This window comes from Manacus vitellinus, unplaced genomic scaffold, assembly GCF_001715985.3.
Source record: "Manacus vitellinus isolate BGI_N305 unplaced genomic scaffold, ASM171598v3 scaffold_3_pilon, whole genome shotgun sequence".
In the NCBI taxonomy this organism is placed as follows: Eukaryota; Metazoa; Chordata; class Aves; order Passeriformes; family Pipridae; genus Manacus; species Manacus vitellinus.
The window spans coordinates 21759095-21778875 of NW_021940535.1; the positions used below are offsets into that span (position 1 = coordinate 21759095).

Below are 19781 nucleotides of genomic sequence, written 5' to 3' on the forward strand. Positions count from 1 at the left end.
ATTTTGTTTAATCAGTAGTTTATCCTTTCCCCTACACTACTTTCTACCTTCAGTTCCTGATGATGTTTACATAATTTTTTCTGTTCCCAAAAGGGGTATCCTCTGCTGCTGTAACACATGTATGTAACTTATTGTTTATATGCATATATCCTTATGATTCCTGTAAATCCCTAAGTATGTTCTCTTTGAGGCCCCAGAGGATCCTTGCATGTACGGCAGCACTTCTCAGATTGGCTGGAGAGTTTGGTACTGGCTTTTGTCCTCGGACAGCACCTAGAAAAATAGGGACCCAACTGTGATAGCAAGTGAAGTGCTAAAGAAAGGCTCTTAAAGCAGTCTCTGGCTGCATGTTCTGCCTTCATATTATTCTAGGAGGCAAAATCTGTTTAATTACTCCCTCCCATGCTGGGCTGCCCAGAACAGGTAGCATATTGCACACCTCTCTTGCATCTTTCTTACAGTCTCTGCTACTGATAGGAAAATAGCTGCATGGAGCATTAATGCTGATGCAAACAGTCTGATCCACTCGTCTTCATTCTTGCCAGTGCTTGTGGGAGAGGGGGTGGAGGAGGAGGAGGGAATTATTATTCTGCTGCTGACACAAGGAGAATTGAGAGTGGCTTGATGCAACAGAAGATTATGTTCCCTGAGGATAAACAAACAGAAGGAGATAAATTAGGAGAGAGGATAATCCTGTTAATATGTGCATTCCTTAATTCTGATTCAGTTTTTCAAAATGTACGATTTCACAGAGGTTAGAGGTTTAATTAATACCTGTAAACCATCTCTTAAAGTTTACCTTTTAGATTGTGGAGTAATGCTTTGAGTTGGCATTTGAGATGCACAAATTTGCCCATAAACCGGAATTGTAGGTCATAATATGAATATCATGTGAGGGAAAACGTGCACATCACCATTCCTTCCTCAATTAAAAAAAATAAAAAAACTTCATTTCTCCAGACTTTTTCACAAAACTGTTCGTTAGGAAGTCAGAGCAGCTTATTCCTTGCAATCTTCTGTTGCTTTTTCAGCAGAAGCTGGGCCATTGTGATATTTATCTGAATTCAAACAAGGCTAATTAAAAGAGCTGCTGACAGTTGTTGTGATCTGACTTTGACTGGAGCTTGATGGTCATTATGGGTAAATAATGAACTAGGTCTGCAAATGTAGCAGCTGCCAACTTGGGATAGAAGAACAGCTATTGCGTCCAATTTAAGGATCTATCGACCGCTTCCCTTCTCCCTGCAGATCTTCTTCCTAGCAGAAAACTAGTGTTTTCTACTGCTTTGTTTTGTGGTTTCAGCTATTTCTGATATAGTCTGTAATTTCCTCTTAAATATTTAACCTAATCCATTATTAGCTTTCAGAGTTAACAACTTTTCCATTGAGCTTTCTTTGCATTTTTATTTTGTTTTGTTTCGTCGGTGGGTTTTTTGCAGTTTGTTTTTATGTACAATGTAATTGCTTAAATAATTATGATAATGTGTATTTAATTTGCCTGTTGCTGCAGAATAAAAGTCCACTAGACTTTTTTCTTTGTACAACCATAATCTCACAAATGGTGTCATTTGATTATGCTGTAGAAGAGATGCTTCTAATTCCTTAGATGTGCTTTTGTCTGGATTAATATTGAGTGCTCGTTGTATAAATCTTCAAATCACTGACCTGAACCTCCATTTCCATTTTTGCTCAAACATCACTAGTTTATGAGCTACGGTGATGCAAAACTCTATTTATCAGAAGAGAGAAACAGCAGTGACTTCCATTAAGGGGCTCTTCCAAGTATATTGTCACTTCATCACGAGCTTTGCCTTGTCCCATTAGCAAATAGGAATGGTACGTTAAAGGGAAAATGGCAAATTTTAATGATAGATTAATTCAACTTTCTTCTAGGATCCCTGGCATTATAAATGCAGTACAAACCACAGAATCTGATATGCAGAAGAACTTTGTGCATCTACCCAGCGTTTGCTCAGCTGCCATTAGAAAAGGCAGTATGCGTTATGTAAAATGTAAGGAGGCGCTTGTGCATTAGTGCATAATGCAGCAGAACTAGGGATCTTGCTGGGAAGAAATGATCCCAAGCGTGCCCCTAAAAGACAAGTCTTGCTTTGAGATATAATGATGAAAAATTGCCCATTTATTTGTGTCTTTGCGTTTCAGCAAAAACAGAACTTTGACTCGTTGACTGTCATGCTGCTGCAGGGGTTTGGTGCATTTACGTGTGCGTCCGCGGGTGCGGGCATTTCTGTTCTTGCTTTGGAAAGGCCAGCGATACATTAACAAGGGGTTATGTTATGCTGGTTTATGTTAAACCAGATCACCCCCTAACATGTGCGGAGCCATTCATCTGTGTCACCAAAACCCAAGAGAACATCTGACATGGACTTTGAAACAGAAACAGTGATCACTTACAAATCAAACATGGCACGCTCTAAACCGATTGTGCACGGCAATCTTTTCGAGAAAGGACAACTAATTGAACATGATAAAGTGTAAAGTTAATTAACACCCTTAAATTTGTTGATTACTTTCACGGGATTATATTGTTCGTTGAGGAGCAGCTTTCTGTCCCAGCTGTCGCCTTTTTAGCGAATGTCCCCGGTAAACAATAGAGACACCATAACAAGTCGTAAATGGTCCCTGTGACAGCAGCCCCTTGTGAGGCTGCATCTGTAGAAAATGATTAGAACAATTGCATTTTAAAGACGGCTCACATTGCAGCCCGGTCCCATCGGCCCTCTTCTTTATCTCCACTGATGGCAGGCTGGTTAAAACATTTAAGTTCTTTTGAGCAAATTAAGTGATTTACTGTGTTTTAGTTATATGGCAGGAGAATAGCTTCATAGGTCTAGCTTTGATGCTGATTTTTATAATAGGAAGAAACACAAACCGTTGGAGTGGTGGTGTGCTGTGGGGTTTTTTTCTGAGTCTATTCCATTTACTTGTTTCCTGGAAATAGATTGATGATGGCAGACATTGTCTGTGAAGCAAGTAGAAAAAATTGATACCTTATTTGTGTTTTATAAAATAACTAGTTTCTTCATTTTAAATTTATAATATAGTTTTAAATATTCTGCTTTTATTTCCAGTAGGGATTTATAGCTGATTTTGCCTATACATGCCTGAAAATTGGTTTTAGATTTATGTATGTAGCAAAACAATAGTAACCTTTTCAGTTAATCTCTCCTCGTGTATCTTTGTTTAACTTTTCTTGAGTTGCAAAAGACAAAGTATTTGGTGTGAGCTGGCAGGTATTTAAAAAAATCTGCTTAGTCCTTAAAAATACACACACACACAAGGTACACAGATGCAGCCTCTCAAGCTCAACCTATCTGAGAGCAAACATGACAAGAACCTGCTTGTTTGAAGCAGCTGCAGTCTCTTAAACTGCATTTTTGCAAAAAAACCTCAGAATAACAGACCAGTGTTCCCTTGCACTTCCCAAAGCATAACAGGCAAAGCCTCAATTCCTATGCTTGCGGGTGCAAAAACAGGAAAGAGAATTAAAACTCTAGCAATGCTTTTCTTGTTTATTTTTTATCTGGTTTAGATCACAAAATTAGTTGTTAAAATTGCTCAGTAGACTAAATGTTGTATAGAAAGGTAACAAAATAGATGATTTTTTTGCCCAAGCTTCTTGCTGTTATAGCCCTCATCTCCTGCTTGTCCTTCCGAGTCTCTGAACAGCTATATTCGCATCGTTTCAGTGTCAAACCTTGTCAGCAACAAATTTTTTTATCTGCAGGTGCAACTCAACAGTGGTTTAAATATTTTGGCACAGGGATATGCTTGGGTGCGTTGTGTTCTCAGCAGCGTAACTGTTTTCGGCATCTCCGCTGTGGTGGTGCTGTAGCGCGTAGCCTGACAATATCACTTCTTTTTAACTCATCCACCCTCTGCTCTTCTTACAGAAATGTAATAAAACTGAAAGCAAAAGCAGATACTTTCATATGACACTTTTATATTAACATTTCTTTTCTAGAAAATTGTACTCTTGATAATCAAACTGATTGAAACTAAGCAGTGTTAATGATATAGCTATAGAGCTAAGACTTTTTGGGGTTTTTTTTTTGGAACTGGAAACATCAGTGGCAAATTGCAAGACTTTTTCCAACAGTGTTAAAGACCGTTGCATTAAGCACGGAGAAGTGAATGTGGAAGGACAGGGTGTTACCAAAGTAGGCTGCTTGGTCTGGATGCTAAAACTTGACGTCATCTTCAAGCTGTCTGAGGATAGCCGTGACCAGCTGCTGTTGTCATATGAGGGCTCCCAAGTCTCCATTCCCATTTTTGTCAAAAATTGTGAACTTAGGAACTGGTCTGCATCAGGTTCACTGAGCAATCAATTAGCAATCAAAGTGAGAAGCACCTGGATTGAACTTACCTCACAAGTAATGCAGACAGATGTGACAAGAGGCTTTGAAAAGCAGTTCTTTATATACTCTTTCTGATAAAAGAAATTAATTTTTCAGATCTTCATCCAAAACCGTCTAGTACCCAAGTGGAAAACCAATCTCCTAGTAGGTATGCCATACTGCAGTGCTAGTCTATAAGTTCTCACCATATTTTTTTTTCCAGAGTAATTTTTTTGCATACCCCATCAGTAGCTAGATCTGTTATCATATTTATCAGCAAACTTGTTCCTGTCAGTTTATATCTTTGGGACAAACTCTGATGCTCTATGACCAGCTGACTTAGAGTTGATCTGCTGCTGTGACCTCCTTAAAGGATTCTGCACATAGGTGTGGGATACTATCCTAGAGAAGCCAAGCAGGTATAAGACTGCAGCCATGGGCTCCATCAGTCTTGCTTTGCAGTGGAGGAAGAAATTTTAGTGCATCCTAATCACAGGTACAGTTTCTCTGAAAATCGTTCCCTGAGGATCTGAAGAGGAGTTTTGTATTTTAGAAGGAACAGATAGATTCTGAAGGACTTTTGACCCCAGCAGCATAAAGCATTATGTTAGGCGGTAAGACTTCTTTAAAAAACTCAAAATATGAAAAATAATCATTAGCTTTTTTTAGTTGCACTAGCTGCTCTGCATCTTCATTGCTCTCTTTAGTGTTAGAAGCTGATAATACTTTACTGGCTTGTGTTGTTGGTATGGAATCTGTGATTGTGAAATAAAGCCGTGCATTCTTGTATAATGATTTTTTTAATTTTTATTTTTAGAGGAAGTTACAGTTCTTGTACTCCTAGACGGCATGCCAATTTTTTTTTAATTGCCAGTGTTATAAATTTGCTGCATTGCTCCTTTAATTCTGATAAAATAGTTGATAGTTGGCAAGAACTGTAGATGATAAAATTTACCGTGAAGTAAACAGGTTTTTGGTTTTAAAACAAGAATTTTCCAAGCCTTCTGCATTATACAACAAATTGCTCTTTTTTTTTTCTACCTAACTGATTTATTTTTTCTTCTTGAAATGTATTTGAACAAGTGAGGGAGTGCAGCTGTCAGAAGATTAACCAGCTGAAAACTATTGTCAGCATTAATTTTGCTCTAATAAATGAATCTCTGAAGCTATTTAGCAGTCTGTAATCTAGATACAAGGCTATTGACCTATGATGGATAGTACTGGATTTTGTTTGTAAGCTTTGACTTAAATTGTCTACTTAATTTGCTGCAGGTCAGATCACAGGATTAGTGGTAAAGGCCATTATGTGGTTTGAATAAAAGTAGCTAGAGGAATGGAATGAAAATCATTGTGTTTATTAATGTAGCAGTCTTTGTGGTCATGTACATACCAGTGAACTGGTAGCCAAGAAGGCAACAATGATCTGTTTGTGCTGGCTCTAAATCCGTGCTTTGCTCTTGGCCCAGTTCCTGTGAGTTGCCTGGAAGGGACTTGTTGAAGTGAGTTTAAGGATTGGCTGCAAATAGGATGTCTCTCAACCTGGGCAGGAAGATCTTCACCACCATATATATTTCAGTACCTCGACAGTATTCTATATATAGACTGTTTTTTTAAAGCTGTGGGTCTGACTGAGTTCTTCTGGATGCTCCAGTTCTGGACTTACCAGCAGAAAGACACAGATTTCCTGGAGTGAATCCAGCTATGGCCCATGAAGATGACAAAAACTCTGGACTATCTTTCATATGAGGAGAGTCTGAGAGAGCTGAGACTGTTAAGCATGAAGGGTAGGCTCAGGGGGGATCTTATCAATGTGTATAAAAAGCTGATGGGAGAGACTGAAGAAGAAGGAGCTACACTGATAGGACAGGAGGCAATGGACATTAATTAAAACACAGAAATTCCATCTGAAACGCACAAAACCACTTTTTTGCTGAGTGGGTAGTCAGGAAAAGGTTGCCTAGAGAAGCTGTGGAGTCTCCATCCTTGGAGACACTCAAAAGCAGACTGGACATGGTCCTGGGCAAAGTGCTTCAACTGGCCCTGCTTGAACAGGGGGGTTGAACTACATGATCTTGAGAGGTCCCTTCCAATACCAGAAGTCCCATGATTCTAGCTTCTAATATAGGTTGAGCAAGTACTTCATCAGTGGAAGCATCTTTACTGTTGCCTATTTTTGCATAACTGGTAGGTATTTACTCTTTTTGAGACCTTGATCTACGAAATTTGTCTGAAATTCTTCAGTGATTTCAAAAGATGGTATATGCTGAAAGGTGGATGGGGAAAATAAACAGTTGGCAGATAATGAAAGGGGCATTTTTAGACATAGTCACAGAGAGCAGTTGTACAGAGACAGTGAATCAAATGAAATTTGTATTGAAAAGCAAATAAAAATTCATCAGATTATTCAGTGTGAGGAGCTGCAGTGTAACTGTCCTTGATGTTGTAAACAAAGTCCAAAACTGACCACTTCTTTAGCTGTGTTGCAGCACTTCAGAGCACTGTACCTAACTGAACATGTTTAATTCGAAAGTTGGTTGTTATCTGCAGCTGTACATCCTGACAGGTTCATGTTTGTTGCATAGCACAGAAAATTTGTAGTGGCTATGCTTCTTCTCAAAGTGAAAATTAGGGAGGAAGATGATTTGTTCATCAGTTTAGGCCAGATTTTTCTAGCTGTTATTAAATGCTGAGGATGAGGAGGTTAAGAATGTATGAGTAATTCATATTAGAATTAGGCTTCTTTTAAGAAATAGAATATTTCATGGAGCTGATAAATATCACGTGAAAAATTTGCTGGAGTTGTGCTTATCGGAACTGCATAATCAGAGAACTGTGGTGTTTGCTTACTGAACTGTGGTAAAGACAGGACAGACTACAGGAATAAAACTGGGAATAGTGCGTTTGTGTGCATATGTGTATGAATAATTTTTACATTGTCTTTTCATAGTTCTTTACGTCATTGCATGTGCATTAAGTTTATAGGAAACTAACTTAAAGTTTCTCAAGATGAATTTCGCTTTAGAATAGAAACATAACAAACTGCAAAGATTCAGAAGACTTGGTTTTATATGTCTATGTCTTTTAGCTGTTCAATTATGTGAAAACCAGGAAGCATTGATAAAAATTAGCATAGGTTTAGAAAGGGTGATAAAAGCAGAGATAAAAGCACTATTACTTTGAGCAGTAGTTTGTCAATGGTTGTATGTGAAGAATAGTTTGACAAAAAAGAAATTTTATTTAGTAATTCAGATACAGTGAATTTCGTGGAGTGCAAAGTTGCAGGAAGAGTTGATTGTTTCTTCATATAAACTATAAAAAGTGACATTGCCAGTTATATGTAAGTCTCATGACTTCTTTATCCACTAGTGAACCTGGAAGATATTGTGGCTTTATCTCCATCAGATGTTTGAGAATTAAGATCACTGATCCTCTGAGTACTGAGAGTATAGGCTTACTTTTACACAGAATTTGAGATGTTCATGATAAGTGCAGTGTTAGTATTGCATCGCCAGACCCTTACTGATAAGACAAACTACTTAAGTTTTTGGGTTTTCTAATAATGGTATTAAATCCAATGTTGTCTTGATTCAGGTGTTGGAGCTGCTCGAGCTGGAAACCTTACTTTCATGGTTGGTGGAGTGGAACAAGAATTTAATGCTGCCAAAGAGTTGCTAACATGCATGGGTTCTAATGTGATTTACTGTGGAGAGGTTGGAACCGGACAGGTAATGCTTTCTGAAGGGTTAATTGTTATCTCAGTCTTACGTTTTTCTGGCTTTTTCTCTAGTGATACCTACTCTTTTATTTCAGGACTAAATGCATTATAATATATCCTCATACTTCATACTTGTTTGCTTGTTTACTTGTCTCTAACTATGTGTTTATAAAATAACCTCATGGCCCTTTTGTCCAGTATGTTGTATAGCTTAGTACCAAAGTCTGATTGGTGTTTATCCACATTGGCTTGTTGAGATTATACTACTTAAAGGAGGATATTTTAATTTTGTTTCTTCTAAATTTAGATTTACTGGATGTTCTGAAGGACAAAGAGCCTCTACATTCTATGTATACTAACTGACCTTCTGTACAAAGAAAAAAGTACTTCTTAATCTCCGAAGGAGCCATAGAACAGCTTTCATTAACTGTACTATCATAGATCTGTGCTTACTGGTGCTACCTCTAGAAGAGAGCTGCCAAAATATATTTGATCATACTGTCCTGAGCCTAGTTAAAGATGATTCTTACATGTTAGGTCTACGAAAATGCGTGAACTAATTGATGGTTTCACGACATTTCAGGCTGCAAAGATCTGCAACAACATGCTCTTGGCCATCAGTATGATTGGAACTGCTGAGACTATGAATCTTGGAATCAGGTTTGTTTGATTTTTGTACGGGATTGAAGCATTTTTTCTGTGTTTACAGTTTTCGTGTATTATGGTTGATTTTGCTGAGACAATGATGATTAAATGGCACAGATAAACTTTTGCAAGAAGTTGTCTTATAAAGTTAATGACAGGCTAAAGGGATTATTTAATAAAGTAGGGGTTTTCAGAATGGGAATATTTTCTTGTATTGGCTCTTGCATTCTGCATCTGAAGTTACGAATTTATTTGTTCTGCTGTAGTGCAGTGTGCAATAATGTTTGTCTTGCATTGTAAACATGCAGAGATAATACAGAGGTAGGTTTTTGTTTGTATTCTAAGTAATGTACAGTTTATTCAGAGTATTACACTCCCATATGGCACTCATTGGCTCTGTTTACTTTGTTAAATTGTTCCAAAATATATTGTAAAACAAAACTTGTACTACAGTATGTGTATCAAATTAAGATCAAAGCATAAAACAGAACATCTACCTTTCTTCGACTTTTTGAGTGCAGTTTGTCCTAATTACCAAAACTCCTAGCTTGTCAAAGAGCTGCAGTATGCTCCTCTGCATTCTTGTCAATGCTAAGATTACCATTTCTTTTCTAGCATGTGATACATCTAACTTCTAAGTGACAGCATATTCAAGCAAAATGATTTTTACTTTCCAGTTGTAACCTATTTATTTTGCTGTGGCTTTTTGATTTTATTTTCCAATAGAGGCCATACAAATAGCAGTTCCGTATCAGAGTATTTGAAGCTTTCATAAATTCTTTTAGCCAGATCTGAATAATTTGCAAATTTATAGACAAAGAAGTCTTGTGTTTGCAATTGTGTATCTTTTAAGGGTTTTCCATGAATTATTTTTCTGTGCAGTTGCATCCTTAAAATTTGCCTGTTAAAACTACAGCTATTGTAGATACTTATCTACTGGGCTCAGCTGTGTTCATGTGGATTTGATACACTATAAAAACAGTAACAGGGTATCAAATGCTTAAAGAAATAAAAGGAACACCTACATATGTGCATGTACATGAGACAATGTAATGGATTCACATTTCCTCTTAATTACCATATCAAGATGCAGTTGTTTTATTGAATTGCCCTTGTCTCAGATGTTAGACTATCTTGACCTATTAAGTTGTCATGTTGTAATTGAGATAAAAGAGGAATTTGCTTTGCATCAGTGCTAATTGGTTTATCAATATCCTGTACCATTTACATTTTAAAATTGAGAGTCTGTAAAATACTGAAGCATGTCTGCATCGAGGCATAATAAAACCAGTAGCATTGTTTACAACTATTGTAATCCAGTGTAATCCAGAAAGCTTTCATCAAGTTCTGCTTTAAGTCATGATTCACTTAATAAAGCATATGCAACTGATTTTTTGTTATAGTTTTATCTACGTTTGTAGCAATGATTAGAATTAAAATTGAAGGTAAAATAAAATCAAGAGGTTTGGAAGACAGATATTCTGGGCATGTAAACCCTGTGCAGAGCAAGTTGATGTCTGCAGTCACTGTAGCTTGAAAGTGTTTAGGATTTTCATTTTTCATTTTTTCCTTTTCCAGTTTAAATTTTGCCTGAATTTGTATTCAGCATTTGTAAGCAAAAGTCCAGTGACAATATATAAACCTTCCTACCCTACAATCAAGGTTATCAGAAAGGAACTGTATTTATTGTAGAAGAAACCTGCAGATTGTAATCAAAATTATAAAAAAAGCGTAATCTCATTTAGTCCAAAACTGCATGAGGCTTAAGACAGAGGCAGTAATTTAAAGCCTTATGAAGTAATTTAGAACCCTAGCATTGATTTTAATTTGCTGCGATTTAGATGCTGGAGAAGATGACTTCTGCTTATATCTAGAATAAGAGCTTTCCACTTTGGGTGTGTAAAAATTTCTAATGTGCAAGTTAACACTTTTCATTCTAATTATAAGAAGTTTTGCTATAGTAGTAAATTTATGATTTTTTTTTTCAAGTCTAAAGCTCAAAGGATAGTGTGGTTGCCTAGTCTGGAGAGAGTGAGAAGTTGAACTTGATTTATTGAATTGATGCATATCTAGTGAAAAAAGTGTGGCTCTGACCTAATAATGATAAAGGATACTGAATATCTAAATATTCAGAGTAGGAATTGTGGAACTTAGACATGTTCGTAACTTTTAGATAGAATATAAAATGTCTTTATATCATTCATTGTGTGTGTCTGCTGCATCATTTAAATTGAGTCTTATGGACTTTGGATAATTATTCAAAATATTGTTATCTGAAGTAGATATAACTAGAAAGTCATATTACAACACCTCCATCAACTTTGAGCTTAAATCTTCAAAACAATGTGATGTTAATTCTATTAATAAACCACTTCGTCTGTAATGTTTTTATAAACCATGCAGTCTAAGTTTGCATTTTCTGAAGTAGTTAGAGTGACTGGTTTATTAATTTCAGATTTTTAAATTACATTATTTATTTTATATTTGAAATTATAGAATTTTTCCAAAATTCAACATAAGTAACAAATAGAATGTGCTGAGGGGGAAAAAAACCATGACATTAAAAAGTCCTACGATAAACTCCCAGAAAAATGGGCAATATTGCTGTGTAATTTTTGTGTTTATATTCCACTTGCTTTTCTACTTTAACATCATCTTTATTTACTCATCATCTTCATTTACTAATGAAGATGTCCATTTTCACTGGAAGCTATTTGGATTAGATTGCATAAATAATTTTTTTAAAAATTCCCATCCTTAGTTCTGCCCAATAAAATGCTTGTTTTGTTATGTTTAGTTTTTTCCATTACTTTCCTGATGCTTTATGAATGTTGCTAGTAACAATTGAAAGGTATGGCAGACATTTTGGAAATGAATTTGTATTATCATTTGTATTTTCTTTTCTAGCATGTTAGTGCAACTTTTCAGGGGAAAAAACTCGAGTAGATTTTGCTATGCAGTTTTATGGATAATGTGCATATTGCAAAATACTTACTGGCTTCCTGTGTCAAACCAACACACAGAGTACATGTAAGCTTCACAAATATGAAATAAAACATTAAGTGCTACCATCCACAGTTAGAAACTATTTGTCTTTTTCATTTTGCTGATCATCTCAGTGTCAGTAGCTTTGTTTTACTGAGCCCTGAGTACCAGTGAAACAACTTTTCATACCAGCAAAATAAAACTCAGAAATTATATATTGCTGATACCTGGTTTGTGTTTAGGTCATTTGGAAGTTGCTGCCTGACAGGCAGTTTGCGGTTCCTTCAGAAAGTAGCTACAAAGTCTCAGAGAAGGGCTTATGTGGTGGCACAAGACAGGACAAGATTGCTTAATATAGTTGGGATATAAGGGACCAGGAGAGCAGTAAGGGCTCTATGGCAATAACCTCACTGAAAAATCACTTTTGTACTTCCAACAGTAAAGAAAATTATCTCTCTGAGGAGGGACTTCCGTGGCACCCAGATTTCTGCCAAAAGCTGGAAATGCAACTCCTTCCTACGCAGTTTTACTGTGTGTGGATTTGTGCCCACTTGCTTTTTTAGATACATTAAGTGAAAAGATGATAAAAGAACTACTTCTTCTCGTGCTGAGTTTAAACATAGTCTCAGTCTCTAAGTCTGGTTTCTGTGAGCACCCCTGTGGATGCAAGAGAGGAGCAGAAATGAGAGTTGACACTGTAGAGAGGAGCATGTTCTACAGGCTGAGGAATGATTAGCCATGGACACACCTGCACTGCAAATTTTAGAAAGAGTACCTTGAAAAATAACTCCTCCAAGAAACTGGGGCTCTGCTATCTTTGGCATGGAGCTACAGCTAAGTCTTGTGAGGGAGTAGTAATGACACTGGAAAGCACTTACCTTGTTTAAAATGCCAGTGACCAAGTAATTTTTAACTGTGGCAGAAGGGTCCTGCCTTTACATAATACTTATTGAAAGCACTCTGAGATGGGAAACTTTCAACAGTTTACTACTTCAGTTGCTACACCTTAATATGAGACCAGGATGTGTCTTTCTTGTGAGACACTATTTCAGTTTTTGTATCTGTTCCAGACTGAACTTTTGGAGGAGCATATTCAGTATCTGGTTTTGTCAAAGCTCAGCAAAACTTGAGTTTTGAGCAGTGACCTGAGGGGATCCTATTTTAACTTTTTTTTTTTTTTGGTATGTGTCCCTTGCTGAGTTTCTGCTGTTCACTTCATTAGGAATGTTATTGAAGAAGCATTGATTTGAGGAAAGCAATTGTTTTTGCTTTATTATAAGTACAGTTAATACATGGGCTTCTTTTCTGCTTATAAGGGAGAAGAACGTTTTGGTAATTGTAAATTCACACACACATGCACAAGCTCTTCTCATGTCCAATGGCAAGTTGTTATGGGGACTGGCAGACTGTCATCATTTTGATAGCTTGAGCAGTATATCTCTTGAACAGCAATGGAGCTCTTATGCAGAGAGTATCGTATGTTCCCAGCCAATTTACAGGGAAACAGCAATAACATTTTATCATGGTTGAGAGCCCAGTAGCTGCTTCCTATTAAACTTGCCCTTTCAGATACCTGTCTTGGATTAATTTGTTGATTTCAAATGGAAACTCAGTCTTCTCCACTGAAGCATGACTTTCTAGGATAGACTCTCGCTGAATGACAATTACTGTATATTCTAGCTGGTTTCAGACCATTACAGGCTTTGGGCACCGTGGAAGACAGAGGACTTCTTCAGTAACTGATTTTAATATATGTCTAATTTTAACTGTCAGTTATATATGCACCAGTGGATGAATCTTCAGAAAGATGAAATGCAAAGCACTTCTAACTTGCTCTTATTAATGGTACACTTGCTGAAAAGGAGAAAAAAAAATAGGTTCAGGTCTCCTGAAGAGAAGCTGCATGGTGTTTAAGAGCAATGAATTTTGAAGAAGCAGGGATACAAACTATCTTACTTTTTCTTTTCAGAGAGCAAAAACATGCCAGATCTAGTCCAAAGACAGTAGTTTACATATCTGTATAATACACACATGTTTTTAAAAGTATACTTTCACAGAGAGGTAGTTGGAACACTGTAAGAAGAGCATTCTTTGGGAGGGTTATATGTGTTTTGAAATAATAAGCTCTCTGTCTTGCAATATACTCACAGCTGTAATTAGGGGCCTCTGCTTGCAGCTAGATATGGCACAAATAGGCTCTATATTGTTAAAAATACTGATCTGGATATAACAATGATAAGGAAACAAACAAGCCAAGAGATTTGTTTTGGGAAAAAAAAAAAGCAACCTTTGTATATTTGCAAGCTTAGGCTTTGAATGCTCCCACAATGCAGGGGTTTTTTTATTACAACAATTCAAGAGTGACTTTTGATGAAGACTTTGATGCATTATGCAAGATAAAAGTACAATTTATTGTGAAAACATATTGGTACTGAAAAATACTTTTTTTTTAATAAATGGCCACTGAAAGCATTCAGTTGAGTCAGAGGGTTGAAAAAACAGGGGAGGAGAATAAAGCTTGATCCCATTCAGACCAGCAGGAGACTTTCCATTGAATTCCAAGGGTTGCTGAAGCAAATCATAAATAAGAGTACACAGCAGTAGTGCTAAAAAGCTATCTGAGGTACAGAAAATGATCTTGCTTTGCATTAGGATGGCAGAATTGCAGGAGGCACATGCCATTATAGGAATAGCAGCCACCCTATGTCTGTCTTAAATGTAGTTTTTCAAATCCAAAATGCCTACTGGAATAAATAGACATGCATTTTAGCAACTGTTCCATTGGTAAGCTTTTTTCATCTATAAATTAAAACTTTGAGTGATACAGTGCCCGGAAGCAGTGTTAGGCTATGGAGATCTGCAGAAGTCTGTGGTGTCAGAGCTAATGTAAAGAGCATTGAATTCTATAAAAAACCCTTTGTAGAAGGTTGTGATATATTTAAAATGTCCTTTTCTCATCTTGGATTGTTACTGGACATAATGCCCTTGCTTTCTTTTTTGTCCTGAGCATAGCTGAACATTTGTACAGGGCCAGATGAACTGCTGCTGCTCGTCCTTGGTATAAATGGAATTGATGTAGAATTACACCTGCCATTTATTATCAGCATAAATGTGAATTCATAAGAGGATTAATTTCCTATAATATTGAAGAATTTTCAGGGTCTACACTGAGCAGCAGTTTATGCCATCGTCTCTGTGGTAGAACAAATGACGTTTCTACTTGGACAAGCTTTGTTTTATCGGGATCAGTAACCTTATCAGCAGTTGACCCAGAACTATAATATATGTTTGCAAATAGATAACGTGTCAGAGTGAGATGCAGACTTGCCTCATAAGCAAGAGTATATAATGAAGATTTAATAATAGCAAAGCCACAAATGTACAGATGTACGCAATAGTAATATTTTTTGCAAAGTGTAGCATTTTTATTCACATTACTAGAGCAGAATCGTTTGTGTTACCTTGTTTACTTCAGAAATGCACTGGCATTCACATATAAATGCATCACACAAGTACTTTCATGTTGCCACGCTTCCTTGTAAATTTTTTGTTTTGTTTAGAGAGTATAATTTTGATATGAAGAACAAGTATTTGACCAAGTAGGTAGCAGAATAGAGAATGCCTTTTAGTAATTGAAATACCAGGGAATTACTGTTCTCAGAGGACCTTTATTTCTCCTGCACTTTCAAAATTGCTAGGTGAAGAGGATTTGCTTAGTGCAAAAGGAAAACGGCTCTGAAAACCTATTGCTTAAATGGTGGATTGATGCTCTTTAATTTAAGATACAACATCCCTGCCCCCAATATCAATACTCTGTCATTTTTCATGACTTATAATAAAGGGAGAGGAATGACGGTAGGGTTCTAAGATATAAAACAAGTCACCCATGTCTTGTGCATTTTGACATTAACACTTCTCTTCCTTGACCTTTGACAGATTAGGCCTTGACCCAAAGCTGCTGGCCAAAATCCTAAATATGAGCTCAGGTCGCTGTTGGTCAAGCGATACGTACAACCCTGTTCCTGGAGTGATGGAAGGAGTACCGTCTGCTAATAATTACCAAGGTGGCTTTGGAACAACACTCATGGCTAAGGTACGTAACACTTGCATGTGAAGTATGTGCAGTTGCTTCTCTCTGGGCTTCTTACAAACATTCTTCTCAGTGAAAATTTATGATTACAGGATAATATGTAGGGGAACCCAGCCTCTTCCTGTAGCTCTGAATTAATGAGTTGTTTAGGGAGCTTTTCCTTAACCTCTAGCTTCTTTCTAGCCACTGTTACTGCTGAGCCACTCATTGGGATTATATACACTGTCTTTTTGAGTTTTGCCTTAAAAAAGGAGTCCTAGTGGACTTATGTATAAGGTGAGCGTTCAGCAAGCCATTTAGGTGCCTCTTGTGTGACTGCTCTAGAATTTAGGAGCCTAAGTTCAAGAGAGAATTTGGGGAAACCAGGTGATTTAATTAGTTGCTAATAGTGGCATAAACATCTCGGATTTTGGGCCCACTTTCTTCTAGATGTCTAAACTGTGCTATTGGGCAAACTCTCTAGCATCCCTGTCCTTGCTAAGCCAATTGCTTATGTGCTTGTCCTTCTGCCTAAGGCCATTTTGAATGCAGAAAGCAAACAGATTTCTACCCACATCCCTACAGGCTGATCTTCTGCAGATGTCTACATCATGAGCCCTCCTGAATTGTCTTAGTGGCAGAAACCGTACTTCTCGTGAATAATAACCTAGTAATCTAAATTACTAGAAGTAATTCTTCTCCATGAAGTGGGAGTTCTGGGAGTTAGGGTCTTCTCAGCATGAACAAGTTCAAAACCTGCTGTTACCCATCCCAGGAGAATCCACTTACTGCCGTGCTCTTGACTGTTCCAGGAAAAGCACTGTCCTGAGTCACTCTGTGGTCAGGAAAGCAAAGCTCTTAGAGACCAGAGGAAAGTAGGCAAGGAAGTCAGGGCTCTGCACCCCATTGATGAGGATGCACAGCTGGAGGAAGGAGCTGTAGAACTGACTCTTGAACTACTTCTGAACTGAGCACAATGATTGCCTGAGGTAAATTATAAAATCAGCCCTGGAAGAGATCTCTCATCTAAGAATTGTAAGTGCAGAAGATAATTTCACACTGAATATCAGTTTCGTGGAGATACTGTTCTGAGGGAGGCATTTTAGTTCATACAGGCTAGGTTTTAGGCATACCAGTTTATGAGTGCTCCCAGCTGGTTAGGTATCCTGTCCTTTTTCAGCTCTTCCACAGAGAGTGGAAATTTAGCACTTAAAACTAAAACAACATTCTGAAAGGTGGTGAACAAACTCAGATATTGACATGCAAATCTCTGAAGTGCTGGAACTCCTGTATATCATACCTGCATACCGGTACTGTTCCTGTCATTTCGCAGTTGATTTAGGACAATTGGTGCATTTGCACATTCAGTGACATTAGACAAATTCTGTCCAGAGTGGGTCCAGAGTGTTTTGCATGTGGTAGCATCGAAAAACTTTGCTAATGCTACATGGCTCAAAACCCTTCAATGGCTGACCCGCTACATTTTAAGTTTATGGACCAATGATCAGGTGCTTTCATTTCTTTGAGGGATGTGTTAAAATATTGGCAAATAGGAGTTTTTACATCATGTTCATGCCATTGAACATAGGGGACAATAAAGTGGTGTTTAAATTACTGATTTATAAAAGTGTTAGGTTATTCTTTGGAGTTTGCCAGAGCTATTGATTAGAGGTAAGCAACCTGATCTTGATCCTGCCTCAGAGCTTGTTTCCATCTTGTGTGCTGGTTCCAGAATCTGTTCTGTCTGTTATGCCTTGTTTCATACTGCAATCTCTTGTCTCATAATTCATACCTCTTAATCTTGTCCAGAATAACCTCACAGTATAAATGTGTTAGGGGCATGTATTTCCTTCCCTCTCTTTTAAGTTTCTTTATAAAGGTTTTTTTTTTCCTTTGGTCTACTTCTGAGGGGGACCAGCATCTCTCCTGGAAGCTGCCCTGAAAGATATTAGGAATAGCAGCCTGGCTTGTGCCTGTTTAAACTGCCAGCTTTTGCTTATAAAGTATCAGTGATAACCAAGAGGAGAGTTCCTCAGAGTCTGTAATTGCTGTTCACCTCTTCTGACTGCCTTTCTTGACAGTCCTGAAGAGTGAGTGCCTTCTTTAGGCTAGAATCCTCAATAAGCAGGAAAGGCATTAAATTCCTCTCATGCCTCTTGAACAATGCTATGTTATTCTATATAGATGGAAGATTTCTTGAATGAGTAAGTAACCAAGACAGCTGATCACGTTCAGGCTATTATTTGGTGCAGTGGTGACCTCTTTGAAGACACTACTCCTTAGTTCGTGGAAAGACTTTTGCTACTATCCATTTCATGTGATATATCATGTAGTTTGTGAATTGTTTGAGATGGGGATTTTTTTAATGGGAAATGCAGAGCATGATTTTGCCACTTAAGAATAGAAAAGTACATATTCAAAGGAGAAGGAGATAGTGAAAACCCTGAAAATATCTCGGAGTGCCTCAGTAACAGTCACTAAACACAGTTAATAAACCTCAAGTTAGTGCTCACGTATCAGATATGGTAGAAGTCAAAGGCTTTCTTAAAATATTTTGTCAGCAATGGATCTCTCAAACAAAACCAGAGGATCCTTATTTTAAGTATTTGGGTCAGAAAAGTTTTCCAGAGACCTCTGAAAAGCTGTTTGGTCTTATAATTTGATATTGAAACATAGAATTTAGTCAACTTGATATGAAACCTGCTCTAAAGATTTTGCATTGAAAAGATCTAGTTTATTTCCCCACACCACCTTTGTGTCCAAGGCATTGCAGGCCAGAAGTTCCATCTTTCATTGACAGCACAATTGCTAATTAAATGTCAACTTTGAAGAGCTGAATTTATATCATATTCTTCTTGGGTCATGTCAAGACAGCCTTTGAGCTTTATTCCAAATGGCAGATTCATTTACATCAACTGCAAAATAAATGTAAGGAACCAGGTAATTCCAAAGTGAGCATTGGAAGCAGATTGCAAAAGAGAATCTGTTTCCCTATTCCAAGCTGAGAAAAAGTGGTTAGAATATTCAGTGCACTGAGATATCTGGAAGACGTTGTCAGTTCCAAAGAGTATGAGAGGAGCCATAAACTGTGCTCTCATTTTTACTTTTTCAGATAGGGAATGGAGTTTAAAAAGCAAAACAACTTTCCAGCACTTCAGAGTCAGGAGTCCTTGTCCATTTAACTGCTGAAATGTTGTTAAATGTTTCAGCCATTTTAGAACCAGAGTTTCATTATTAAAGTGAACAGACCTGCTTTATTGGTTTATGAGTGGTATTCCCCAATTTAGTACTCACTCTGAAAAGAAAACCCGCGAGCCACTACCCTTCTCCTCTGGTGAGAAACACAAAAGGCAGAGGTTGAGATAAGAACAATTTACTGGAAACAGCAATGAGATAAGAAACTAATAACAAACATGTTATTATGGAGCAGATCATCCTCAGTGCAGTCACACAGCACCTACAGGATGGACAAGGGATCAGACCCAGCCAGCACAGGTTTAGGAAGGGCAGGTCCTGTCTGACCAACCTGATCTCCTTTTATGATCAGGTGACCCGTCTGGTGGATGAGGGGAAGGCTGTGGATGTGTCTACCTGGACTTCAGCAAGGCCTTTGACACCATCTCCCACAGCATTCTCCTGAAAAAGCTGCAGCCCACGGCTTGGACAGGGGCACCCTGTGCTGGGTTAGGAACTGGCTGGAGGGCCGGGCCCAGAGAGTGGTGGTGAACGGGGCTGCGTCCAGTTGGCAGCCGGTCACTAGTGGTGTCCCCCAGGGATCAGTGTTGGGCCCAGTCCTGTTTAATATCTTTATTGATGATTTAGATGAGGGGATGAGTCCACCATCAGCAAATTTGCAGATGACACTAAGCTGGGGGGCAGTGTCGATCAGCTGGAAGGCAGGAGGGCTCTGCAGAGGGACCTGGATAGGTTGGAGAGTTGGGCTGATTCCAAAGGGATGAGGTTCAACAAGGCCAAGTGCCGGGTCCTGCACTTTGGCCACAACAACCCC

At 37.9% G+C, this 19781-nt stretch overlaps 1 protein-coding gene across 2 annotated transcripts in view; it reads left to right on the forward strand.

Moving 5' to 3' along the window:
* The window catches only part of HIBADH (3-hydroxyisobutyrate dehydrogenase), an 87606-nt gene that overhangs the window by 62396 nt on the left and 5429 nt on the right, over positions 1 to 19781 (forward strand). For both annotated transcript variants that reach the window (XM_018075777.2, XM_018075778.2), the window contains exons 5-7: positions 7950 to 8083; positions 8657 to 8733; positions 15640 to 15796. In XM_018075777.2, coding sequence (XP_017931266.2) covers positions 7950 to 8083; positions 8657 to 8733; positions 15640 to 15796 — 368 coding nt within the window. The remainder of the gene's footprint in view (positions 1 to 7949; positions 8084 to 8656; positions 8734 to 15639; positions 15797 to 19781) is intronic.